Source organism: Curcuma longa, chromosome 16, assembly GCF_044706935.1.
Source record: "Curcuma longa cultivar G26 ecotype Majalengka, Jawa Barat chromosome 16, ITB_CL_G26_1.1, whole genome shotgun sequence".
In the NCBI taxonomy this organism is placed as follows: Eukaryota; Viridiplantae; Streptophyta; class Magnoliopsida; order Zingiberales; family Zingiberaceae; genus Curcuma; species Curcuma longa.
Window position 1 is genome coordinate 11,331,131 of NC_133876.1, and position 12,904 is coordinate 11,344,034.

The 12,904-nt window shown below is 37.3% G+C and overlaps 1 protein-coding gene and 1 pseudogene across 1 annotated transcript; both read left to right on the forward strand.

Annotated features, from left to right (window-relative positions):
- The first annotated feature begins 1,449 nt into the window (after positions 1-1,449).
- LOC141847068 (uncharacterized) lies at positions 1,450-5,099 on the forward strand (annotated as a pseudogene).
- A 5,492-nt stretch (positions 5,100-10,591) lies between these two features.
- Positions 10,592-11,805, forward strand: LOC141847183 (expansin-A4-like). Its single transcript, XM_074735166.1, has 3 exons — positions 10,592-10,751; positions 10,841-11,150; positions 11,220-11,805. The coding sequence occupies exons 1-3, from the start codon at positions 10,622-10,624 to the stop codon at positions 11,521-11,523; spliced, it is 744 nt and encodes a 247-aa protein (XP_074591267.1). The 5' UTR covers positions 10,592-10,621; the 3' UTR covers positions 11,524-11,805.
- The last annotated feature ends 1,099 nt before the right edge of the window (positions 11,806-12,904 follow it).

A 12,904-nucleotide genomic window follows, 5' to 3' on the forward strand; every position in this document is an offset into this window, starting at 1 on the left:
AGGTTAATAAAGCTAAATCTTATGAAGAAAGTGCAACCAAACCTAAGTTAAGGTTTAAATGTTATTAGACATATGATTTTTCATAATACCTTATGTCGATTTCATGTAATGTCATATGAATGTTCATTATGAATGAAGAAAGATGTTATGGAACATTCATGCTATAATGGAAAAGGAAAGTATAAAAAGGTATTTTACTTTAAATGAATGGCTTGTACCGGAACCCGAAAGGGATCCAAGGGATGGGTACCTAAGAACGCCCCTAGGTTGAAGGACATTTGAGAAGACCTAGTATGCAGGTGGGTCGAGACTAGCTACCTCGTACCTACTTGAATGAATGCGCGCAAAAGAAATGAATGGGTACAAGCCAGGGATCCCCAAAAATGATGATGATTATGTTTACCTATTAAGTTAAATATTTTCAAAAAGGAAATGATTTTCATGTTTATGATACGATGTGAATAACCAATGATTGAATATGCATGTTTAGGAAATGTTGATATGCTTTTATGCTTTAATGTTATGATGTTATGTAACGTTTGGATTTTGTGAGTAGGAAAGGAACTTACTAAGCTTTATGCTTATAGATGCTTCCTTATATTGCAGATCCAGCCAACAGGTATTAGGAAATGGGAAGCAGCGGGACAGGGCTGAGAAGATGTGTGTGGTGGTGACTTGACCAAGCCTCGGCCATGCAATTAATTTTGCAATTAATTTTATATATGCATGTTAAACAATGTCTTAATTATCATGTTCAGTAATTTAATTATCATGTCTAGAACTTTGTAATCTAGAATTGCCATGCAACCTAGGTTAGTTTTTATTATTTTGCTATCATATATGAATTCCCGTTGTTTAATAGTAGTCATGTTTCCGCTGCAAAGTTTAGTTTTAGTTTTTGTATATGATAGTAAATGAATGTATGAATGAAAGTAGTAGAACTGTAGCGTCCGTCAAGGGCCCACGTAAGGGCGGGCGTTACAAGTGCCTGAGTGACAACCTGGATGTCCTACCGCAGCACCATAACCCCGGGGACTAAAATTGTAATGGATAAACCTTTTATAGTGCTTGGGTGCTAAGAATTGAATCGCACAACACCTCAGTCAACAAATACAATATTGTCTCAACATCACATCTCAATAAGTACAACAAATACATGTTGCTATGAGGATTAAGTAACATATGTCTCCATGCTTATCATTTGGGATAAAGTACTTCAATATAAAACTGATCGTGTGTGATCATTGAGAAGGTGGATTTCAATTTTTATTGAAGTAAATATTCAATATTAATTTTTTTAAAAAAATTATTTTTTAATTTAAACGTTAAATCCTGAATCTTAAAATAATTTTTTTTAAAAAAAAAAAATTAACTCATTGAAGCCCTGGTGTTAAATCATTTAGCCCGACTAGAGCTCATTTCCGACGTCGTGAGAAATCATTGCCCTAATTTCCAACGGCGAGCGACTTTTTCTCTCGCATCGCCTCCGAGATCGGCGACCTGCTCCTGCTGCTTGCGGCGCCGACGATCAGATTACAAGATATTGCAGCGAAATCTTCGCTTGAGGTACTGGAGGGTAAATTAGAAGATATTAAAGCAATTCAGAAGAATATCAAAGGCGCTGCTGTCTGATTCGAGGCGCAGATTTTATCAAACTGCGGCTGAAGGAGCTCCAAGATTTGGTCATCGTGGTTGAAGATTTTGTGGACGATTACCGATACAAGATGTTCCAACGCGAAGCGGAATCTATAAGCCTTGATGGGGCAACGTTGGATAGTGTGGATGATCTTCAGTACGATAGGTCCCTAAGGCGATTTCCGTCAGGGGGTTCAGTTAAAGGCAATAAATTCGAGAAGCGGAAAACTTGCGCATTTTCTTGTCATCATGAACCTGTTGCGATGAAGGGGAACCATGGCGGAGGGGCAAGGCCGCGAACATTATATCCTTCCCCGGTATTCCTCCCCAGACCCTGCTGCCTTGGACGGAGAGACACCCTTCCTCGAGACCCCGCCGATTCCTCCCCTGGACACGGCAACCTTGGACGGAGGGCACCCTTCCTTGAGACCCCCCTCGGGACCCTGCGGATTTCTCCCCTGGACTCCGCAGCCTTGGACGGAGGGGCATCCTTCCTCGGACCCCACGGCCACTAGCGGAGGGGAAAGCTGTATTAGGATTCTTCTCCGAGATCCTACAGCCTTGGCGGAGGGGATCCTACAGCCTTGGCGGAGGGGCAAGACCGCTTATAATAGACATTAAATCTGTTGCAAACGAGGTTCCAGACAATATTGTTGTCAGGATTGTAGGGATGAAACACACTCTTCATGATCTCGCACTGTGCGGCCGGAAATGCGCGAACCACCTGCTGTTAATTGCGCAAGAGAAACAAAATTATGAGAAGTTACAAAGGGTGACCGAGTTTCTTCTTGCAGAGTCATCGAGTCTGAAATCAATCAAAGATTTGAACTACTTTCAGGAGGATACATCCGTGAAAGGAAGCATTGTAACGATCCTTTTGATGTTACTAAACAAATCTATGGGAGGAACAGTGACCGGGAGTTTATCATTAACTGGCTACTACTCAGTACAAATTCCAGATTTTCTTTATTTGAGGGTGAACGCAGTAGAAATAAGTTCTCTGCCATTTCGATTGTCAGCATGGCAGGTGTTGGCAAACAACACTAGCTAAGGAAGTATACAATGATCCCCTCATATGCAAATACTTCAACTCGAGTCTGACTTCATTTCACTGAGAAATCTGATGCTGTATGCTTATCAAAAGAATATTTTGTCTCTATAACTGGAAAATCATGTGATGGTAAAGAACCAGTTCATCTTCAAAGTGTTATGAAGAAAAAACTAAAGGGAAAAAAGCTTTTGTTCGTGCTGGATGATCCTTAGGACCTGAATCCGAGACTATTGGAAAACTTGCAAGCTCCCTTAGCTGGTCAGAATGGCTAAGTTTATAATTACTTCCCGGAGCTACATGCTAGCTACATGCTAGCAAATCAAGACGAATCGAATCTTATCCATTAGGTTGCTTGCATCTAGATCTGTCATGGGATTTATTCCAGCACTATGCATTTCGTGAAGATTCCAGTCACCCACCTGAGCTCTTTGAAATCGGAAAATATATTGTTCAAAAGTGCAGGGGATTGCCTATAGCTGTGAAAACTCTTGGAAGCCTTCTTGGCTATCAAATGGATAGGCAGATATGGACAGATGTTTTGGAGAGTGAATTGTAGAAATTACAAGAAACTGAAACTGACATTTCTCCAGCTCTTCAGTTGAGCTACTATCTACTGCCCACTTATTTGAAACCCGTGTTTCCTCTACTGTTCTCTGTTTCCTAGGGGATATAAGTTTGACAAATATGAGTTAGTCAGATTGTGGATGGCACAAGGTTACATTCAGGATGAGGATGAGGACGATCAAAGTCTAGAAATTGTTGGTTGTAATTACTTCCATGAGTTGCAGATGTTATCAATTTTTGACAAATCATGGGATGGGACATTCACAATCCACAACTTGCTATATGATGTGTCGAAGTATATGTCAAATGGAGAATGCTCTTCCTTGTCAAATGGGAAGATGTATATGGACTCAGGTAAAATTTGCCAGTTATACGTGACAAGTAGCAAGAGGACAAATGAAATCCACTCTTCTAATGAAGACTTGACATTGCAGTTATTGTATAAAAGTTTAGATGGTACCCAACCTGATGATATTTTAACTACAACATTGATCACGGCCATGCAAGGCATACGGGCCTTGGAGTTGACACACCTGGAGATTCTTCAATAGCTGAATCAACTAAGAAGAAGGAATTGGATGAATTTAATGCACCTTCAGCTTCATATGTAAGATTCACCCACCTGTGCTACCTTCAAATTTGTGATAGATTTCTTGAAGTCCTTCCTGCACCTGTGTGTCAGCTTTACAACCTCCAGACACTGACCTTGGACAAATGTTTAAAGTTAAGAGAACTACCAAGTGACATGCAAGCTTGTTAACCTACGGTATCTTGGACTTTCTGAAGCAAACATTGAAATGTTGCCGGAATCTATTTGTCTGTTGAGAAACCTTCAATCCTTGATAGTTGATTATTGCAGAAATCTGAACAATTGGCAATCTTGCCAATCTTTGCCATCTTGGGCTTTCTGGAACATCTATCGAAAGGTTGCCTGAATCTGTACATCGCCTATCCAAACTGCCAACACTAAAATTGGACCACTGCAAAATCCTAACGGAGTTGCCCGATTCCTTACGGAACCTTGTGAACCTTCAACATGTAATGGCTTGTAAGACAAAAATTACAAAACTACCTGAGTCCATTTGTGTATTGTCCAACCTACTCACTTTAGATTTGGCTTACAGCAATCTTTCAGAGTTACCCAACGACATAGGTAACCTCTCCAATTTAAATTACCTTGCACTTTCGTATACAAATATTTCTATTCTTCCAGAGCCATTATGTCAATTGTCTAGCCTTCGTACATTGAAGTTGAATGGTTGCACAAATCTTTTTTGATTACCGAGTGGTATTGGAGCCTTGAAAAGATTAAGCCACCTGGTAGTTTCTGGCATAGATATCGAACAGTTGCCTGTGTCTATATGCCAATCGTTTAACCTGGAAGTTCTTGAGATGGATGGCTGCAGAAGATTTTTCAATTTAACTGATAACATTGGATATCTTACTAAACTACATCAACTTAAGCTCTCAGATACAGAAATACAAGAGTTACCTGAATCAATATGTCATCCATCTAACCTGCAAAATCTGGAGCTGAATGGTTGCCAAAGGCTCTCCAAGTTAGATTATTGGAGATCTTTCAGAACTTAGTAATCTAGAAGTCACAGAGACAAAAATCAAGGCATTGCCTGCATCATTATGTCAACTTTCTAATCTGAAAGTGCTAAATCTGAATGGTAATTTGGATCTTCAAGAGTTGCCCAGTGGCATTGAAAACCTTGCTAATTTGTCTCAACTTGAACTTTCTGAAGTTGGCATTGAGTTACTTCCCAGATGCATTGGCAGATTGACTAACCTAGAGAAGTTGAGTTTTGAGCACAAGCAGAAACCATTTGAGTATCAATTATAAGCTTACTAGAGAAGACACTCTCAACTGTTGTGTTCTTACCACTTGCAGTCTTGGTACGCAAACTTCATGTTTTGAATTGTTATAACATTTTATCGATGCTGCCTTTTTTGTTTCTGAAAAATGCAATTATTCAGCATTGTAGTGTAAAAACTTATGCTTCTTTAAATGGTAGTGGAATTAGTCTGCACAATCCTATCTGAAAAAACACTTGAAAGTAGGTAACTGTGAACTTCCCTGTTTCTTGTGACAATTCAACCATTTTCTTTTCAGGTGCAGTAGTTAATGGAGCTCTAGTTCAGCTGATAATTCAAACCGAAAAGGAGGTTAACTGAGTTAGATTCACTTGCTGCTCAAGGTCATTACTTCCAATCCTTTCCACCAAGATCAATGTAGCAAACTATTTAATGCATCCCCACCCCCACATGGTTAGCTCCTCATTAGCTTCAATCTCTGCATTGAAGGAGAGGTGCACATGATCCTGTCCCAAAACCTCCCCTTTCGACAGTAATCTTAAATTTAATTCCTGGTCCACCCAAATCCAATCCCCTGCCCTTTCCCTTTCTCCCCTCATCAATACAAGATTTGCAGGATAAAGCTCACATGCACCCAAATCTCTCCTCAACAGCATTGAATTCATGCAGTTTGTGCACAAGATTTGATCCCTTGGCTCACCACTGCATGTGAGGTGAACTCATGGAGGGCACTGATTTGTTGCTTGGCCCCTCGCTGCTCCAAAAGCACATGAAGATTGTAACTGTCGAGCCAGGCTTGGCTGGAACTTGCACAGTAATGTAGAGAAGAAGAAAAAGGCATTGATTGCCATCTTTAAGATTCAATGCAGCCCAGCTGAGAAGAATAGGACTGTAAATGAGTCCAGCTCAATTAAATTTTATGTTGTTCATACTTGTTTAATAAAATAAGTGAGTCAAGTCCAGTCGAGGTTAAAATGAATCAAACTGTCAAACTTGACTTGATTTTTTTATAAAGTTTGAGTTTAGTTTGTTTAGATGTTATTAAACTTTCAATTTCAGTTTGTCTGTAACTGTTATATTTTTAAATTTGTTAATTGGTTGGTGAGTTTGAATTTGATAATTTATTTATTTATCATATTGATAAAAATTTTATTAATGAATATAGTTCATAAATTTTATTGATAAAAGTTTTATTAAAAAGTAATGCAGGATTTGGACTTTGAAAACAACTTGTATTTCCCAAACAAGCAAACAGTGGAGAGTGGACCACAACACAAATAACAAATGCAATGTCGATCGAAGGGTGGAACAAAATTATAGTTTAGTAAGCACAAGACAAGGGTCCATTCATATTTTTATTTCTAAGTCTATTCCATTCCATGTGAGAAGGGAAGAAAGCCATGTGCTCGTAACATCAAATATGAGACTATAAATTTAATGTTTTGTACTCTCTTTTCTCTACAAAAGAATTTGCATCAATGTGGAAGGTTTTGCCCTGTCTCATAAGGAACTCATACTATCCGATCAAATAACATTTTTTTTAAGTCCATTTTTTAAATCTATCTACATCTTTTTAGTTGTGTTGATAGTAAAGTCTAAACCATCACAGTAGTACCATTGGCGATGAAAACGATTACAACGTGACACTAAATATCTATGATTAATTTTAAATTTTTAAAAATTATCAGGATTAAATTTTTTTTAGAATTTTAAGATTTTAAATGATATTTTTTAAAATTTAAGACTGGATCGTTATGGGTTATATTACATCCGATAATAAATGTAAATTTTTAAATGATTTTTATTTTGATATATTATAAATTCTATGATTTAATTTGAATAAAAAATTATAATCAAATAATTCCTGCGTTATGATGTTATCTTGGCGTATGTTGGAGCAGTTTTGGCTCTAATTATGTTAGGACAAATATTTTTTTTAAAAAAATAATTTTAATTATTAGAATCATTAAAAAAATATTTTTTAGACGGGTATTTTATTATATTTCATATATCAAAGTTATTTTTATTCTAATATTAACGGTTACCATGTAACTGTCGTAGTTATGCAAAAATAAATTAATTTAATTTGATAAAAAAATTTATATATTATTTTTTTACAAACTTAATTAAAAAACATATAAATTTGGTTAAAATCGTTCTAAAATGATTAAATTCATTGTAATTAAAAATATTATAGCAATCATTAATTGACCTCTGTATTATTGTAGTCAATTAGTGGCTCCTATAATATTGTAACACTTAATTAATCATTGTTATAATAGTCGTATAGTCAATTTATCATGATTTTAAGTAAATTTAAATAATTTTGATAAATTGATAATTAATTTTTTTATATATACAAGTGTTTTATGTAAATATTTTTTAGGACAAAAATTAAAAACCGTCCCTTCACTCCTATTTCATTTATTATCACAAAAGTACTCTATCTTGCTTTAGTATATTTTTATTTTGAGTTTATAACTGCTACACAATAATATCAACTACAATTTAATAGATGTTACACAGTTATAACAGTTATAATTTTATAACTATTACAATATATATATTTCAACTTTGATCAACACTAATAACACTATATTATAGAAGTTATAGGTCATAACGATTATAATATGTATATTTTGTCTCTAATTAATATTGGTCAATATTATATTATAATAATACTTTAACTATATGAATATTTTATTTCTTATCAATATTGGTTAATATTGATTAAATTTATATTATAGTAGTTATAAATTATTGTTGATATTTTATTTTTGATCAACATACATCAACATTGTATTGTAGCAATTACGGTCTCGTAGTTGTTATAACTATGCAGTTGTAACCGCTATAAAATCATAGTTATTATGATTAAATAGCAGCTATGAATTCATAACTATTATAACAATGTCAAAAATAAAAATAATTTTAAAAATAAAAATATATAGACGTAGAATATGATGTTCATTCGATAATAATAAAAAAGAGAGGCGTACTTTTGAGGCTTCCAATAAAAAGTACTACTTTTACCTAATTTTTTTAAAATTAATTAAATTAATTTATTATTATATATTATAATAGTTATATGACAAAGTTAGTTGTGCTTAGAAGAAGGATAACTTAAATCAATGATTTATTAAAGTGTGCACGTAAATTTAAATTTTTTTTAAATTACGCATCATACTTCGAGAATGATCAAAGAGCATAGTGATTTGGGATGACCTTTTTGTTCTATCCTTCTCGCCAGTATTAGCTTTCTACATGTCTATTTCCAAAACATCCGAGACACAATTAAAAGATTAAATATAAAAATTATTTTTATAATTTAGATGCATGCAATTTCAGCATCTCTTTCTCCCTCTCTCTCTCTTATTGGTAGAAAGTAAATCTCTCTTTCCTTCCTCTCACCTATTGATTTATACCATTTGAATTTATTTTTTTTAAATTTAACTACTAAAATCAGAATCAAGATTTGACATCAAATCTTTATTCTCTAAACTCTACTCTTTTATGTGGTTGCAAATTCATAAAAATTCAAATAGTCGAGGTCCATAAGTGGATTTCAGTCAAAATCTATTGATCGACCTAGAGAGCTTCGATTGCATCCATTCCAAGTCTTGTGAGTTTCTGAAGTTCCTAAGAGTCCTAATATACCCTCCTTTACTGTTTTCGAGCTTCCCTAGTAGTGTCAAGGAGAAAAAGGTCTCAAACATTTTAGCTGAAAGTTAGCATAATACTTGAGCACCTCTGGGGAGACTGAAATAAGTAATGGAGGGTACCTTTGGACTCCTTACAATCTCAGAAACCCATAGGATCTGAAATGGGTGCAATTTGAGCTCTCTAGGTCGATTAGTGAATTTTGATCGAAACTCCACTGATCGACCTAGGCTATTTGGATTTTCTACAAACTTGCACCCATCCGATGTGGTTGAGTGAGAGGAATGTAGATATGATGTCAAACCTTGATTCCATTTCGCACTACTAGGGATTTGGTGTGGGGAAATTGGCCCAACATGGTCTTGGTCTATTTAGATATCCTACCGAATGAGTGCAAGTTTGTAGAAATTCAAATAGCATAGGTCTATCAATGAGTTTTAGTCAAAATCTACTGATTGACTTAGAGAGCTCTCATGTCCTATGGGTTTCTGAAATTGTAAGGAGTCCAAAGGTGTCCTCTATTACTTATTTCAAACTCACCAATGTGCTCTAGTACTATGCTAACTTTCAACTAAAATGCTTGGGGATAGTCACTAAGAGATCATACCCAAGCGTACTAGTTGAAGACTTATTTCCCTTTGGCACTACTAGGAAAACCCAAAACTAATAAAGGAGGACACATTTGGACTCCTTGGCACTTAGAAACTCACAAGACTTGAAATTTATGCGATCGAAGCTCTTTAAATTGATCGATGGATTTTGACTGAAATCCACTTATGAACCTAGACTATTTGGATTTTCATGAATTTACAACCACATGAAAAAATAGAATTTAGAGAAGGTAGATTTGATGTCAAGCATGCATTTAACTGAGAATATCATACATATTGTATATGAAATGTGTTATTGTTGTGTGAAAGAAAAGGAAAATATCAACTTGAGATTTATTGTTGTTTGTCTGTTGTAAATTGATATTTGGTATGCTAAAACATGATCTTGTTCTTTTATTTGAGAATTATATACAAAATTGAAGCTCATTTAGAGATCTTCAATTTGATATATTGTGCGTTCCATGATTCAACCGAAGTCAAAAGTTATGACCTCTTAAAATTTATGATTTAACATTCATGTTTACAGAAAACTATGTTACTAGTCTTCAGAAGATCAGCAACACATTTTTGTTAATCTTCTGAAAACCAATAACACAGAATGACCTAAACATGGAGGCAGACTAATACGTTTTCGAATGCCTTAGGTCTAGTAATTAATTTTATTCCACTAAGTGGCTGATAGAACTAGAGATGTCGGAATCACTCCAAATAAAATCCTATATACTCTGCTTAGTTTTTTTATTATATTCATGCTGTCAAACACTATCGTGATATATTGACACAAGAGATAGAATGAAAAGAAATCAATCTTTAATCCTTTTTAAAATGAGAGGTGATTTAAAAATTTTATAAATGTACGTGTCTTTATTTATTTTTTTTGATAAATTCGTCGAATTTTTTTAAAAGAAATATATAATTTTGATAATTAAAGGCGCCGTTTATGGATTTGCCTGTTAGTTCTTGTAAACAGTGGCATGTTGCTGATAACGACGCGGAGAATAGAAAGGCGAAGAGGTGGCTCTCGACCTTCTTCCATGGCAGCGCATGTGGAGGACCCCATGCACGCAGTTGGTACTTCAACTGCCACCGCTCCATGTGCCCGCCGTACGTCGCTCTCCGGCCAGCAGCCAAAACTCGTTTTTGTCTCTCTGCCCCCAAAAGCCACGCGCAGCCCATCGCCACCATGCCTATAAATGCCCCGCCTTCTCCCTCCTCCTCCATCGCCACAAGTCCACACCGCAACCAACAACCAGTCTTCACTTTCACTCTATCTCCTCCGATGGCCGCCGGCGCTCTCCTCTTTCTCCACTTCTTCTTGCTCTTATCCGGCTGCGCCTTTGCGGACTCCTACGGGTGGGAATCCGCCCACGCCACCTTCTACGGCGGCGGCGACGCCTCCGGCACCATGGGTCAGCTCCAATTCCACAGTTTTAAGAAATAATGTTTCCGGTGAACTCTCAATTTGCTGACTTTAATTAATTGGATTGGTCGCGTGCAGGAGGCGCTTGCGGGTACGGGAACCTCTACAGCCAGGGCTACGGCACCAGCACGGCGGCGCTCAGCACGGCGCTGTTCAACGACGGGCTCAGCTGCGGCTCCTGCTACGAGTTGCAGTGTGCCGACAGCCAGTCGTGCCTCCCCGGCTCGATCATCGTCACCGCCACCAACTTCTGCCCACCAACCTACGACCTCCCCAGCGACAATGGCGGCTGGTGCAACCCCCCGCGCCCGCACTTCGACCTCTCCCAGCCGGCGTTCCTCCATATCGCGCAGTACCGCGCCGGCATCGTCCCCGTCTCCTTCCGCAGGTACCCCATTCGCCGTTAACTTCCCTCGCCGGAAATGGAATCAAACACTAAAGCTCTGTTTTTCTACAGGGTATCTTGCGTGAAGAAGGGGGGAATACGGTTCACCATCAACGGCCATTCCTTCTTCAACTTGGTCTTGATCACGAACGTGGCCGGAGCCGGCGACGTGCACTCCGTGTCGATCAAGGGGTCCAAGGGCGGGTGGCAAGCGATGTCGCGCAACTGGGGCCAAAACTGGCAGAGCAACTCCTTCCTCGACGGGCAGAGCCTCTCCTTCCAGGTGACGACCAGCGACGGCCGGACAGTCACCAGCTTCGACGTCGCGCCGGCCGGGTGGCAATTCGGCCAGGCCTTCGAGGGCGGACAGTTCTAAGCTCATCGAGGAAGGCTTGTCGATCGGACGCCGAGGTAGCTCATCAGGCAGCACCCGCAGGAGCCTCCTAGACCTAAACTATACTATATTTAGCAAGTATTCAACAAGGAAACCCTGTAATTTATAAGCCATTTGTGGAAAATATGGAAGCCATGGCTTACCTTATAGGGAAGGAAGGTAATTCACCTCAACATAATTATGAATGTGTTGTGGAATTGGATTGAAAACCCCCCAAGTGTGTTATGATATGATCTTTAGTGTTTAAAGGGGATAGACTTCTTACTTTGTTGTGTAGGCAAATATGTGTATCTACTTGGTCTCCTTTTATTGTATTATATGGATAGTTTTTAAAAAATAAATTTGTCTTGAAGATTCTTAGAAGCTTGAATGAATGATGGTTAAATCATCTTTAGCAATTATACATGAATTTTTATATGGCAAACTGAATTTGTACCTAAATCACTATTACGGAAGTAGGAAAAGAAGGAAGAGGAATAGAAAAAAGTTAATTATTGAATGTTATTGTTGTTGAGATTGAGGAAATGAGCATGTATTTATAAGCTCTAAATTCAAATGAAATTATTAAATTAATATCTTTGTAACTCTAGAATTAATAACTCACTTGCCCCTAAGGTGTAGTTAAATTGGTTACTGTGGGGCAAATTTGCTGCAATAGATAAGGGTCAAATCTTGACAAAGTTGAGAGAATGTTCTCTTCCATAGTGGTCAATTGTAATTTTTCGATTTACCTTCTCATAGATGGTAGTAAGGTTGACCGTGTGAGACCGCTGGAGTGACGGATTCTACTTTTTATTACAATCGGATTAATGACTCATTCTATAACTCTTTAGCAAAAGGTGGAATCCGTCACCCCAGCGACCCTACACGATCGGTCCCATGCCCATCTATGAGGAGGTAAATCGAGAAGCTGCAGTTGACCACAACGGAGAAGGGTATTACTTCAACTTCGTCGAGATTCGACCCTTGCCCACTTTAATAAATCTGCCCAACCCATATCATCTCAATGATGTGATTCAATATAAACCAATTCACTTGTCTTAATTTTTTCTAACTACTCTATATTTTCATTCACATTCTCAACTAAAAAAAAATAGTGATTGGGGATTGTCCTATATAATCTTCAACAAGTTGGTAGAAAGGACCAAAACAGTGGACAAGCTCAATCATTATATATAGTGTTGCTAAATTGGTCAACACTTTTTTTTCTTCTGATAATAAGAAATCGAAAGGTTCTTCGATCCATAACCTATCAATTCCAACAAGATCACTTCTGTAATCATCTTCTTAAGCTATCCAAATGTAAATTGTTGATGTAATCGACTTCGGATCAAAATCGATTAAGTTGACTGAGCTTAGTTGA